Raw genomic sequence first — 15,336 nt, forward strand, 5'->3', positions numbered from 1 at the left:
TATTTTGCTTGGGAATTTAAGTTAATTCCACCTGCAAAGGTTAACCATTTAAAAAAAAAAAAAATGAATCGATGATCCAGGCTTTAATACACTGCTCAAATCTTAACTTGCCAATTAATTATTCTTGGGACTGCTTTCGTTGCTTGGCTGCGCTATTTCTGATGCTCATCTGTTAAGCTTACCAGTGGCTGTTCAATACTTTGATAATATTATGCTCCTACTGATGTATGTTTATGTTGACATGGATTTTATTTTTAATTTCTCCTTGTGTAGTTCCAACATTAGAGCTCTTTTTGCCTCTCCAGTAATTATTTGAAGTGCTATAGTGACACCTAGTGGGGCAGGATGAGAATTTTGTAGTTAACAAGTATTAGCTTCAACTTCCAAAGTTTCAGAGGAATGCAGACTCATTACATGAAGCACTGTTTGTTTTTCATTTTGGGGACCAGTCCCTTCCACCACCCACGCAGGCGCAGCCAGCACTGGATTCGGCAGAACTAGTATGGTTTTGGTGATCATGCAGGATTCTTAGAGCCTATGTTGGAAGGATGCTCCCTCCATTTGTGCCACACAGCAGTGGTTTCTCTCTCTTCTGTGGGTCCTTGCAATCTGGCAGACAGATTTTTTGGAGGTAGGGGCTGGTAGATTCCACCTACCACTGGGGATATTGCAACTGTAAGGCTGAATTCTTTCCTCTAATCCCAGCAGGGTCTCTCCTGTACACACAGCTTGGCTACTCAAGCTAGAGGGTTGCCCACTTAGGGTATGTGAGTACTGCGGCTGGGAGGTGTGCTTTCCAGCTCAGGTAGACAGTCTTGCACTAGCTCAGTTTGAGCTAGCATCCTAAAAATAGCAATGTGGATGTTGCAGGACAGGTGGTGTTGCACCTGAGTCCGAGCTCGGGAAGCCACCCAAGCTTGGACTCAGGAAAGCTAACCCAAATTAACTAAAGGTGTGAATTTAAAGTAGAGTAGTTAAATCATATTAAACCCCTGTGCAGACACTCATTCAGAATTAGGGTGTCATTAAATTGGTTTAACTTTAAGCTAAATGAAGCTACTATGTTCAATATGAATTTTGCTTGCTTTTTTTTTACTCAGAAATGTCAAATCTGATCTTTTGTGATTTAGTGGAGGACTTCTTAGAGATGTGTGTTACAAGAGCTCACACTTTAATTGGAGAGGCAGGTGTACTGAATCTTTAACAACTGTATATTTCTCCCAAGTGCCATTTAGGCATTGGCATTGAGTAAGTGTTACCAAAAGCAAGCAAACAAATAAACAAACAAAAAACAAAACAACAACAACAACAAAAAACAAACCCCAAAGAACTTTAAACAGAGTGACCTAAATATCTCTTCTCAATTGTTCAGCTTCCACTTTTTTGTGATGTTAAAATTTCACTAGCTCTCCAACTGCTATAGAGTCTCCCAGGGTAGATAAGATGTGGATTTCTACAATAAAAAGGAAGCAGAACATTGCCTCTACGTTTTTCTGTGTCAACAATCTACCAGAATTTATTTATACAACATAAAGAAGCAACAGAAGGATACAATCTTCTTTTATATTTTCTTATGGCAAAGGCCTTTACATTTAATGTAGCCTAGATTTACTAATCATTTATAGTAGATTGCTGTAGCGATGCCAGCATAATCCTCTAGTGTAAACATAGCCTATATTGATGGAAGGGGTTTTCCATCAGTGTAAGAACACCACCTACCCGAGCAGCAGTAGGTAGGTTGATGGAAGAATGTGTCTACACTGGATGTTAAGTCAGCATAGTTACATTGGGCACTGCTGACTGACTCAGCTATGTCAACCTAAATTTTAAGTGTAGACCAGGCCTTGGGAATGTAAGGGATTCCAAAATCTTTCCCTTCACAGATGTTTACCTGAACTCTGCATTGGTTTCCACCTTTAAATAGTATTTAGAATATTGCTTGTTCACAAAACTAAGAAGTTGTAAGATATTTCTTTAATTTTACAATGTCACTGCAATAGGATGGAGCCATTTAGATTTAGATCAATGGAGCTATGCTGTCTCTCTTTTTTAATTGTGTAGGTGAAGTCCCCCAGCTCTGAAAAAGCACTTAATATTTAACAGGACAAAAAGTTGTCCAAAGCAAGCACATGTAAGAAATGCAAGATGGATCTAAAAACTAATGTCCTTCAAATATTTCAACCTAAGGCTGTAATAAAGATACAAGTTTTATATTTTTGGATAAGTTAAAATACCACTTAATGCTAGATTAACACGGAAGTCCCCAATTTTTCCAGTAAACAATGAATGCTAGTTGCAACAGTGATCCTTCCTATAGACTTTGTCTCATTCCTCTGTATCAGGTTCATCCTCCCTTTTGAGCAGATGATAACCAATTTGTCTTGGTGCAGGATTTGTAAAACAAAACAAATATACCAGTAAGGAATATGAATCAAATTTCCCTTAACTGCCACCAGGATATTGGGCTCATTTCTGAATGGTGCTGACCATGTTGGCCTGATCCAGCAAAGCACTTAGGCATGTGCTTAACTTTTAGTGCTTGAGAAGTCACACTGAAGTCAATGGGAATGCTCTTGTGCTTTAAGTTAATCACATGCTTCAGTATGTTGCTGGATCAGTGGCAGAGTGCTCAGTACATTGAAGGATCATGTCACCTCATTTAGGACCTAGTTCTGCCAGTACCACTCATGCTGAGTAGTTCCTTACTTTATGAATGGCCCCTCTGAAACCAATAGGGCTGCTGATGCACCCAGGCCTTGACTGCACACAAGTTAACTGGCTTAACTTAAATCAGTTTTTAAATTGAAAGTTAAATGGGACAAAATCCCGTGTAGACACACTTATTTTAGTCTGAGTCTGGTATTTGGGTTAAGTTTAACCCTGTTCCTAATTGACTTACACTGAATTGATATAAATTAGATTGATATTAATTCAGTTTACAAATGTCCACACAGCCTTTTGCTCTGGTTTCACTAAATCCACTTTAAATTGCATCTTCAGTTAAATTGGTGCAACTTTGCAGTGGACAACTCTTGAGGTGCTACTCAGCAGGAGTAAGGGTGGTAGAATTTTGCCTATAAGCAACCTAAATAATGACTTCCTTCTGTAAATAGATTTTAAATATTAATTATTGGAAAAGTTGTTGCACAACACAGGTAGTCTCTTTCTAAATACTTCCTCTATTTGTCTCCTGTGAAGAGAAGGAATTAACAATTCACTAACTTTCTGTGAACACACCTGACACATTGGTATAAAAGCAAGATGACATTCAAATGAGTGTCCACTTCATTTGCTAAAGGAGGACTCAGCTTGATTTCCTCCCTCAGCTCTAAAAATGTGGACTAAAAGAGAGGTTTAATCTGCACTGGGTGATTTTCTTGGCCTTTGCATGAAGTTTTCTCACAAATGCGAGTTGGTCTCTTCCAGGAGATAGTCTTTGATGCCAATGCTAACGTGTTTTGGAGTATCTTCGTTGCACGGCCTCTTTTGCTCTGCTTTCTACCTCTTAACACGTCTCTGGCTTTTTTGTCTTGCCTTTCTAAGAGCTTCCTGCCACTGTTCCCTTTATCATTGCCCTGCTGCATTACTGGTAACTGTTGTTATGACTCTTGTCTCTTCCAGCTTTGGAGATATGTTGTCCTTTACACTGACTGCATTTGTTGAGCTGATGGATCATGGGATTGTATCATGGGATACATTCTCGGTGGCATTCATTAAAAAGGTAAATTTCTATCCTACAGTGCATGTTTTTAATGTCAGTTTGTGTGTCTAGGTTTTAAGCATTTGGAGAGAAATGTTCTTATTCAGGTAGATAGTAATTAACTCAGCAAAATATGTCTCTGAAAGTGTGTGTGGGGGATGAGGGAGAAGGGCTGTTTCAGACTAAATTTTTTGTTGTTGTGGAGCCTGAACCTACTTCTACTGAAGTCTCACTGTTGTTGACTTCAGTGGAACAGGATCAAGTCTGTGATGCCTTTCTTAAGCCTTACATACATGACAAAATGATATTGATTTATTAAATGGGTTTAGAAACTGACTTTAGTTAAATTGGTCCCTTATGTGGACACTCACTTTGGCTTAATTGTACCTTATATCAACTTAGTGTAAGCTAAAGTTTAAACTTAAGACAAGGCCTTCCTTTGGCTTGAACCAAGAACAATGACAGAATGTTTCCTTTTTTGTTTGGTTGTATTGTACACTGAAATGAAGGGACTCTGAAGAATGGTTTGTAACTGGAAACACTGGCTTTTCCGCCAACATCATTTATACAATAAAATATATTACTTCACCCACCTTATCTCTCTAAAGTGAGTTAAAAGTAGCTTTGGGTCTTGAGTCACCTGCTCTTGAGTCACCCTGCTAATTTCTCTTGTTTTATAATCAAATGCTCTTGTTTTAAATGTTTTTTCTCTCCCCACACAAACCGGGAAAACTGATGATATAATAGAAACAGTGACACTGATTATACAAAAGTACTGCTAAATGCACAAATTAAACAAACTGAAAAAAAGAGTGTTTTCCCCCTCTAATCTTTTTCATTTATAGTAATCGTGTGTTGCTTAAAATATTAACACCTTTAAAAAAACCAGAAAGTAGAACTGTTTTTTATTAAGATGACATTGTCTCATGAAAAAGATACTATTGGGACAAACTTGACCCAAAATAATCTTATAAAAAGACTAAAAATGAATAGTAATATTTTCACAAAATAATAACTGTAGCAATAATATTAAAATATCTCATGGAAACTTTTCTTTCTTAGAGACATTTCCCTGCAGTGTCTGCAATCTAAATTTGGTTAGAAAATGACTATTGCCTAAGTGAAACTGACAAGTTTAGTTTCACTGTCCAAGTTGAAAGAATCAATACAAAAATAGGAAATAAGCAGAACAGTGAAAAGAGAACTAGAATTTAAAAAATCAATTTTCATAATCAAAGCTATTATTTGTGAGCAATCAAGACATTTGATTTTTAAAAATATGGGCTCCAACATGTGCTCTTTTGCACTCATGTAACTTCATTAAAGTCAGTTGGGCTACGTGGTTAACCCAGAACAGAATTTCTGTCACTCATCACCTGATAGTGTCACTTTTGAGCAAGGTGGAGTGTCCTATTTAAGTGTCTGGGACATAGATATTTACAGACAGATTTCCAAACTGATCAAAACAGTTATTGAATATGTCTTACTGCATATCTTTTTCTGTTTTTAAAAATATCTTATAGGTTTGGTAGTTTTATTTTACATTTTTCCACTATAAAGAATAGAATGCAACTGTTTTGTAACAGACTTATATAAGACACGTCCTTTGTGTTCAGAAGAGCCCACTAACAAATGAGTACAAAGCCCACAAATGCTATCTTGTCAACCAAATAAAATTAATTTCTTATCCAACCTCTTCCTTTGCCCTGCAGGATGCAAAGTAATTACAGGAAAAGTTAGCAAGTGCACTGCCTGATATTGGTATGTCTGCCGTGTATTCTGGGCCCAACATTCCTAATCGGTAAATGCCCTTGGGCATCCTATTAAAAATGTGTTCCTGCCTAGTGAGGCACCTAACTCAGCCATCCTGGCAAGGAGAAGGAAGAAAAGAGTGAACAGAGAAGGGATCAATAGAAAGAATAAGGAAGAATGGGAGAGGGGAGAAAATAGAAAAGAAGGAGAAAAGCAGAGATGCAGGAAAGGTGCATAGTTATGACCCAACCGTGCAATGTATTGTGTGCATATGGACCTCTGCACCCACGTGGAGCCTCATCACCTTCAGTGCATGCCAGGGATCAGGGCTAGGGCCTTCCTTCTCTCTCATGGGAATCTGTTGCTCCACTAGCACCAGCCAGACCCTTTGAAGTTGCTGGTGGGCTGGCGTGACCACTGACAGTGCAGATATGGGGGCTGAAGATCTACTGCTAAGCTAGGGGGCACGTCAGCCCTGCCCCTGTGAAGAGCTTTTCTCTACTAGACGAAGGCAAAGCTGGAAGGGGAAAGTTAAAGTGAAAAAACATCTAACTGCAAAGGCAGAAGCCTCAAGAGAACTTAGAGGAACCTCTACATTGTCTTAGTCATGTAGAATGAACAACAAGCAGCATGATGCTAAATGCAATGCAAGTTCCAACATCTGAATGCATACGGTTGCATTGAAATAGGTGTCATTCAAACTGGTATTAAAAGAAGAATTCATATCGTCCAAATAATGTTTTCAAAGAAATGAATTTCAGTGGGAGAGAAAAATGTCTTTCCCTTATACTATATTTATAATGTGTAAGTTTTTATACCAAGAGAAAAAATAGCCTATATAATATAATTTTTCACCCATCTTTTATACTCTGCATATGGCTTTCTTCCAGTACTGGGTGTCAGCAACAGTCCTTTCCCTCCTGCCTGCTGTCTTCTCTCACACTGCTGACACTGCAGTTCTTTTAGGTTGAGGTTTTCAAAGCCACCTAAAGGATTTGTATGTACAGTTCTCATGATGACCAATGGTATTTGTGTGTCAAAATCCTCTAGGCATCTTGGAAAAATCTCAGCCTACTCAAGACATTTTAAACAACTTTTAAGCTATAAATATCATGCCTGTTTCATTACTCTCTGTAATGTGGATGCCCTTGATCCCGTTGAACTGTTTACTCTCCTTTTCTAAAATTTGCTGCATGGGAAGAGGATGGCACCAGGAAAAATAGCTGTCTTTTTTACAACATACAGTTTGTTGTTCGCTAGTCAAATGCAATAATAATAGACCTCTATTTGAAAATAAGATAATCACTTGAAAAACTTATTCTGCAGGAGGACCGGCATTTGAACCACACCATATCAGCTCCTTCAATATCTATACTGACATCAAAATGTTCCAGGCAGTAACTAATGAACAGATTGCTGTTTAAAGGACCTGATGCTTTTTGCCTTCTGTCACAGTTCTGTTGCAATTTGTTTTTCCCCCTTCTATTTGGTGATGGGACGAAAGCCCTGATTTCCTGTGTCCCCTTAAGCAAGACATTTAGGACCTGATTCAGTAAGGCACTTCAGCACCCCAGTGGGGCTACTCAAATGCTTAAAGTTATGCACGTTTTTAAGTGCCTTGATTAACTGGGACTTCAATCTCCATGCCTCAGTTTCCCTTAATTCACCCATGAGCTAGGCAGAGCTGTGAAATCTTTTATGGAAATTTAAAACCAGTTGAATTTTGTGTGTGTGTGTGTCTGGAGTTTCCATGAACATTCACTGCTTTGTACAAAATGTTTCATTTCAGCAAAATTTTTAATGACTGCAGCATATGACTGGTCTGTAAGGGTGTGTCTTACACTGCACTCTTCTTTGGGCGGCATGTAGTGTACCTACGCATGTAGTGCACCAAGCATGGATATAAATAGCAGTGTAGATGGTGAAGCACGGCTTAAGCAAGTTGAGTAAAGATACGTGTGAAGGGTGTGCGTATGTACTCGAGTACATACCCACACGATTCTCTGTTCCCCCAAGCAGTGCCTTCCCATGTACACTGCTATTTTTAGTGTCCTGCTCACTCCCTGTTACTGGAACTCTTCCTCTGCCCCAGGGAAAGACTCCAGCAACCTTTCCCAGCTGTCTCCCCTGCCATAGCTTTTCCTCACTGCAGTGAAGGGCTCTGGGAGTGGGGAGCTGCTGAAGCCTTTCTCCGCTGCCAGAGACTTTCACTGACACTTGTAGCTACACACCACAGTGTGCTTTCTGCTGCCAGTGGTGTGTAGTGTAGATGCAGCCTCTGTGTGCAAACCATTCCGTTATGCTCTGGCTGCACATTTGCAACAACGAAAAGGGATTCTGTCTGGGGAGCAGAAGAGTAGTTTTGGTTAAGGTAGGGTTACCATATTTAAGGTTTTAAAAAAGAGGACTCTCCACGGGGCCCTGACCCCGCCCCTTCCCCTTCCCCGCCCCAACTCCGCCCCTTCCCCAAAGTCCCCGCCCCAACTTCGCCCCCTCCCCTGAGTGCCCCGCATTCCCCCTCCCTCCCAGCCACACGAAACAGCTGCCCGAGCGCTACCAGCTTCACGGTTTGCCAGGCAGCCTCCAGACCCTGCACCCCCGGCCGGGCGCTTCCCCTCCCGGGCTCCGGCTGCGCTGGGGAAGCGCCCGGCCGGGGGCGCAGCGGGTCTGGAGGTCTGGGGGCTGCCCGGCAAACTGTGAAGCCGGTAGCGCTCGGGCAGCTCGGCTCTTCAGCTACACAGAGCTGAGGTGTCTGGGGGGAGCAGCAACAGCCGCCGTCGCAGCGGGGAATCTGCCTGCAGCTCGCAGCCTGCCGGAGCTGCTCAGGTAAGCAGGGGAGTGGGGCAGGGATGCCGGCATTTTCCAAGACATGTTCGGCTTTTTGGCAGTTCCCCCCGGACGGGGATTTGAGGACCAAAAAGGCGGACATGTCCGGGAAAATCCGGATGTATGGTAACCCTAGTTAAGGCATTGTCTACAATGGGATTTCAGCCACCAGTGTAGCTGCACCAGTGCAAAGCCCTAATATAGACGTGATTTACACCAGTGAAGCATGATTTCCATTGGCACATTTTACCCAGTTTGAAACCATGCATAGTAAGCTGGACCCGTGTAAATCATAATATACCAGTGTAAATCATGTCTATACTAGGGGTTTGCACTGATGCAGCTGCACTGATGGCTGAAATCTCAGTATAGACAAAGGCTAGCTCTCTTCTGTTGCTCCTACTCTTGTCACTTGATTATACTTTCCACAACTTACCTCTGTGTTCACTTCCCTGCAATGTTGATCTTTGTATCCTGGCTGCCTGACTTAAATTCCATCATATGCACCCCATGTTCCTCTTGCTTTAATGCAAAGTAGGTAAAAATATGGGCATTCAGCTTAGTGCCTTTCAGTAAAAGAACTGTGGGGATATTTAACTTCACAACAGACATTTGGACCAGTGGTCACCCCACTGACTACTGATTGAGGAACACCCACTGTGTCATCTGTAGGAGCAAAAACGCATGCAGAGAGTAATGGGGTAGAGGGTGGGGATGGGAGACTGTAGCAGGAGCAGCAGCATAATAGATTTTTTTTCTTCTCTTTGTTTCGATGCCTACAATACACACAATAATCCTGTACAAAAATAGCTGCTTTCCTCCTTCTGCTTCCACTCAAAATTTCACAAGCACAAAACTTAAGGCTTTATCAACGCTATAGCTTTTAACCATGATTTTGTAACTGGTTAGAGACACAATCACCTTAACAGTTACTGGTTGTAAGATTCAGTTTGTCCCCATGGAGCAATTTTTTAGCTATCGAAACAACTTTTGTGCATCTTCAGGTATCATTCTGCTTAATCATGCTTATGTCCGTGCATTCTGGGAAAATCTGGGCTGTTCTCCCATAGGTCCTCAGCAGAAGGCAGAGTTCCTAGAGGACATGTACACAGTACATCAGCAGCATGCAGGATGATGCAGTCTAACACGTTCTAATGCAGAGCCAAACTGGTTACATAGGTATCGGGAGGGGTGTGATAGCCACTCTGCAAAAACAGTGTGCTGAGCTGGTTACAAGAAGACAACTGTGTGTTGACCTACACCTGCAGTAGGGATGAAACACTTATTAGCTGACAGTAGTTACTAGGAGTTTTTACCATCATGCACGTGGAAGCAAACCACGTTTAGAGCCAGCCATGCCGGCTCAATTAAAAATTGTAAGATGGAGATAGATTTTGAGTGAGGTTGATTTTCTTTTGCACTGAAAGTCATGGGATGATAGAGGGAAAACATGTAGATTATGCTAGAGGAAGGCAGTTTTCACTGGGAAGGTTGCTGCTGCTTTAGTCACTTCTGCCCAGCTGTTGTTTTACCAGTGAACCAAAGGAGAACTCTGTGTAAGCTCGAAAGCTTGTCTCTCTCACCAACAGAAAGTGGTCCAATAAAAGGTATTACCTCACCCACCTTGTTTTTAACAGTGACAATTTGAGGAAAAATGCCCAAGCTGGATTATTACGTTAGGAAGAATAAAATATTCCTCCCCCGCTCTTTCCAAAACATCCTCTGGCAAAAAACAAAGCTTACAATTTTTCAGTGGTGATTTCATACAACATGTGATGTTTGAACATTGGCCAGATACTTAGCTGGTGTAAATTGGTATAGCTCCATTGATTTAAACAAATCTATACGAGTTCACATCAGCTGAGAATCTGGCTCATTATTTGCTTAAATGTATTCTGATTTTAATAAACACAACCGGTTGATACTTTCCTAGAATTCATTTATGCACATCTAACAACTAGCATCTACACAAATTGTCCCTTCTGCTTTTGAATCCAGCCTTTCCCCCCTTCCCTTTCCCTGTGCATGTAAACAAGATATGAATTATTCAAATGTTTAAATTTGTAGATAGCAAGTTATGTGAACAAATTTGCCGCGGACATCTCTATCTTGCAACGGTCATTAGCAATCCTGGAGTCAATGGTACTCAATAGCCATGAGCTGTACCAGAAGGTAGCCCAGGAGATCACAATTGGCCAGTTAATCCCACATCTTCAGGGGTGAGTATCCTAGATAATGACTTTTGAATGAGCACTGTGTTTAAAATTAGAGTTGTAAAGAGAACAGCTTTTACATATAGTCTCTGGGTGTTAGATAAATTGCAGTTTTTCTTGCATCATATTTCAGGAGCTTTCTATTCATTTAAAATGTGTATTACATACAAATACTTTAATCCTTCATTAGCAGGCTTATTTACTGAATATTTTGTGTCTTCAGCTTAATTTTCTGTTCTGAGATAACACAATAAGAAAAAATAATTTCTAAAGCTCGTATCCATCTACCATCTGCCATAATTATTACAATCATGTTCCACACAGGACAGATCAAGAAATCCAAACCTACACGATTGCAGTAATAAATGCACTTTTCCTTAAAGCACCTGATGACAAGAGGCAGGTGAGTTGTTGGTTTTTGTTCTTCATCTGCAGACCTATAGCAGAGTCTGATTACTTTTGGCAGCTTATCTACATCTCTGCTATGGTCTCCCTTCACACTTTTGTTACTACTGACTAGAGCTGATATGGGACCTTCTTATTGTACACTGGTGTACTTCCATACAGTTTAGTGAAGTCATTTCTGCCTTACACTGGTGTAAGTGAGAGGTGAATCAGGCCTGTTGCGCTTTTCTGATGTAATTTAGCTTCAGATAAACTGTATTGATTGTGTTAGGAAACTGCACTCTTTGGTGTTTGCATTTACTGCTGTGGTTATTTAGTGCATTGAAATTTTTGCCAACACACTCTGTAACATCATACTCTTTTTTTTGTAAACTGTTTTTTTCAGATTGTTGTTTAAAAGGGGAATTCCTTTTTTATATCATAGCTCGAAAACAAAACGTCTATGTGTGAGTTGCTTAACTGTAATAATGTTCCACTTAGTTAACTTAGTGCTAAAATTCAGAAGCCTCCAATGGAAATATTTCAAGACTGCTGCTCCATGTTAAACGGAGATGGAGTGTAATGTCTGGTATGTGGGAGCAGTTGCATTATGTTTATTAAGATATTAGCCTGGGCTACTAGATACTTTTCTTAGAATTTCCCCCCAGTGGTAGTAATGGCAGGAACTCTAGTGGAGACACATCACTGGTATCTGATGTGAAGGTGCTGCTTGTTCAACACTGTTGAAACTCAGGCCAATTATTTAAGTGCCAAAATACTAGAAAGAGTCAAAAAATCATTTTTTTATAAGAAGTGGATTTTTCAATGTAACTTTCATGGAAAGTTTTTTGTTTCCTTCATTTTTTAACTTAATTTAATGTCTCTGTTAAGTCAAAAGAAAAGTTGCTGCATGCTTCTGAAATCAGCTCTCCTATAGTTGAAAAGGCACTGAGTATCTCAAAGTGCTTTGCAGACGCTAATTAAGCTTCACAACACTCCTGTGAGGGTGGTAACGGATACATAGGAATCATTTCACCCACCATAATTGCTGCCACCCTTTGTAGTGGATCCTTGCTGTCTTTAATATTACATAATAAAGAGAGAAGAACACCACTGCAACCTAATGAAACTGCAGAGGGAGAGTCTGGTAGGTAGAAAATAATTACCTGACTAGACATTTGGCCAGGAGGCTGAGGTTAACACCCCCACTTGGAGAAAATTTCCTGGGGTCTTTAAAGTGTTTAAGTGGTCAGAACCTTGACTCTTTATGTGTTGTGGTTAAGTATTAGTCCATATATCCAAGAAAGGGAAAGTTTCTATTAACTTTAACATAGGTTTAAAGGCTAACCTTGATTGCATTCTACATCTTTGAGGCAAAATAATGAGGTTATGCAATCATAGTTCATTTAATTGTTTTGCTGCTTGGACTTGGATTTCCAGGTCCAGTTGCCGTTGCTGATAGTTGATGTATGTGAAGTAGTGAACTGAAAAATCATATTGTCAAAACCAGACCACACTGGGCATAATAGTACAAGGAATTTCACTAACAATTGTGAAGACTGTGGCTTGGAATTTACACCTGGGTTCATGGTGTGATGCTATATTACTTTTATATCAGTAACACAGCAGGTGTAGTGCTGTGAACTGGAAAGTCTGGAAAACTTATGATTGCCAGAATTTGCACTGCAAACTCCTCAAAGGGACCATACAATTTTATATAAAAATCCTGCACAATGCCTGAGGTTTTGGCAAACTCCCATAAGCTGCAGTATGAGGATCCAACTCTGTTTAGTTGACTACACTGTAATAAAAAAAGATAGCTAACTTTCTAGTAGTGACTTGTGACTATCCTATTTTCTTTTGTCTGGCTCTGTAAAGTAAAGAAAGAAGGTTTTTGAAAGGAAAACTCCCTTGTTACTTTACTCCTATCAAGGATAATGCTGGACAACGGTTATTTAAAAAAAAAAAAAAAAGAACTTTGTCGCAATAGCAGAAGAAAGCCAAAAGTGTTTGAGGCACAAAATGACACATTTAAAAAAACTCTTTTGAAATATATAGTTTTATTGTTTGTTAGTTCCAGTGTATTAAGAAGTGATGCTGAAGATTACTATGGAGAACTTTGTCTAATCTTGTATTAATGAAAGACCTCAAGAATTTATTTCTAAAATGTCGGCCACTCGGTTGGTGTAAATCTGTGCAGCTCTGCTGGAGTCAGAGAGTGATTTTCTTCAGTAAGAATCATTTTTGTTAATGGACCATAACCCATTGTAGGAGGGACAAACAATGATCCAAAAGGAGGTCCCAATAAAAGTAACACCTCAGTTGTGTTACATCGGGAAACTAAAAGATTCGAAGGGCAAAGTGGACATGCTGCTATCCCACTTCTTTAAACGATTCCATGATTTTTCCTTTGGATGGAGAAGGGATTCTTCCATGTATTCCTCATGGAAGGAGTAATTGTTTAGAAATAGAAATAAATATAATAGAAATAAAAATAAAGCTCTAACAAAGATACTCTGGTCTTCAATCACTTTTTTCCCTTCTCACCTCTGCACTCTGACCCAATACCATTAGCTTGATGTAGCGAACACTGTTAACATCCTTGATTGTCCTTTGACTGTAAGTTAACACTTTCTTTCTGTGTTAGAGCAAGTAGGTTCTCTTCTAATAGTGCCAGAGCCAGCCTTTGTTTATGCTGCTTCTGCCTTGCTTATGTATCCTTTCTGCAGTTATCCATTTCTTCTCATATTTTATTTGTCATAATTTTTCCTGTTTTCTGTGTTCTTGCATAGATTTTTAATATAAACATGCAACTTGGCTAGCTTTTATTAATATTCTTGCAAACCCATTTGCAAAAACTTTTTTAATTTTTCTGAATATGAGCAGTATTTTGAATCAATTATAATGGCACAGAATCACAATGGATTATGATTAAGATAGTTTCTTTGAACTATAAAACATTAGAACTGATGTGATATGTTGTGCTATATTATGTAAGACAGTGTCGGATGAGCTAATAATAGCAATAGACAAAATTTACAGCAGTGGCCCAAAATGTCCAAATGCCAATACCAGTGTATAGGTAGCGATGCACAAGATTTTACCCATGTAATTTAATAGTATATTTTTGAATGAAATTTTAGAGTGTGAGTGTGTGTGTGTACAAAGATCAAACAGATGCAAATGTGTATATATACCAAACAAGAGTAAAGGGAAAATAAGAGTTTTACGGTTCTGTTGTCTAGATACTTCTGCAATGGCAATTTTATAAATACTGAGACCATTACAACACATACAAGGTCTGACAGTATGATATGCAGCTAAATAGCTGAGATTGGATGGATTTGCTTAAGAATGGATGTTGAATCAAAGATGTGTGTTTGGTGGTTACTGAATGGTTAAAGATAAAAATAGAAGTTAAATTAAAACATAAAGTAATATAAAATATATGGAGATATACCTATCTCATAGAACTGGAAGGGACCTCGAGTCCAGCCCCCTGCCTTCACTAGCAGGACCAAGTACTGATTTTTGCCCCAGATCCCTAAGTGGCCCCCTCAAGGATTGAACTCACAGGCCAATGCTCAAACCACTGAGCTATAGATTTTAATGGAGGGCCCCTGTCTAAGACCCCCACCAACACGGAACAGTTTTTAGTGGGGAGAAGTTTGATTTGCAGTGATGATACAGTAACTCGGGCTAATTGTTGACTTTAAGGTAAAGCATTCGTTTTCAACTGTTTTAAAGTCTAATACACATATGCACATCTTGATTCACTATGACTTATTTTCAAAGTCCCAGCTAGCAGGTAGAAACATATGCGACTTCCTCCTGTCTTTCTCTGCTAGAATACTTGTATGTTAAATACTTCCCTCATATTATATATATTGGGTCTCAATCACTGTTCCATCCTTTTATCGCTATTTTTGGATAGCCAAAATGTTCTGCTCCCTGGTATAAACTGTATGGCCTCCAGTCCCTTCATTTTCGTTGTCCCTCTTTGTCCTTTTCAGGGTGGGCTGAATTTAAACAAAAACAAAAGATCAGCTGAGGCAGTCACTGTGAGGCCTCTCATTTAATTTCTTAATGAGAAATACTGCTGATATTCAGTACTAAAACACACCCAGGAATGAATGTAGAGTTCTTCTCACGGCTGCACTGAAATACATGCTTTTAGCTAAATCTTTGTGTTTTACCAAAACAGGAGATGGCAAACATTTTGGCACAAAAACAGCTTCGGGCTATCATCTTAACAGTAAGTATTAGTATAAAGTTCCCAAAGATTTTATTTACCAGCACAGGGGAAAAAACACATGTTGCCATTTTGGTGGATGTATGTTGTATATTATTCGTGTTTATGTTCTTTTAGTTGTTTTTGTATTTCCACATGTTTTGTGGCTTGCTAGATAAGGTAGTTCTGCTGCTGAATGAACTCAGAATTGACTGTCCAAAAGGGAAAAG

General features: G+C 39.5%; 1 protein-coding gene across 1 annotated transcript in view; it reads left to right on the forward strand.

Moving 5' to 3' along the window:
- The window catches only part of ELMO1 (engulfment and cell motility 1), a 476,091-nt gene that overhangs the window by 169,528 nt on the left and 291,227 nt on the right, over positions 1 to 15,336 (forward strand). Inside the window, exons 8-12 of the mRNA XM_065398227.1 lie at positions 3,622 to 3,721; positions 10,346 to 10,497; positions 10,816 to 10,894; positions 13,450 to 13,494; positions 15,080 to 15,130. Coding sequence (XP_065254299.1) covers positions 3,622 to 3,721; positions 10,346 to 10,497; positions 10,816 to 10,894; positions 13,450 to 13,494; positions 15,080 to 15,130 — 427 coding nt within the window. The remainder of the gene's footprint in view (positions 1 to 3,621; positions 3,722 to 10,345; positions 10,498 to 10,815; positions 10,895 to 13,449; positions 13,495 to 15,079; positions 15,131 to 15,336) is intronic.

This window comes from Emys orbicularis, chromosome 2 (assembly GCF_028017835.1).
Source record: "Emys orbicularis isolate rEmyOrb1 chromosome 2, rEmyOrb1.hap1, whole genome shotgun sequence".
Taxonomy (NCBI): Eukaryota; Metazoa; Chordata; order Testudines; family Emydidae; genus Emys; species Emys orbicularis.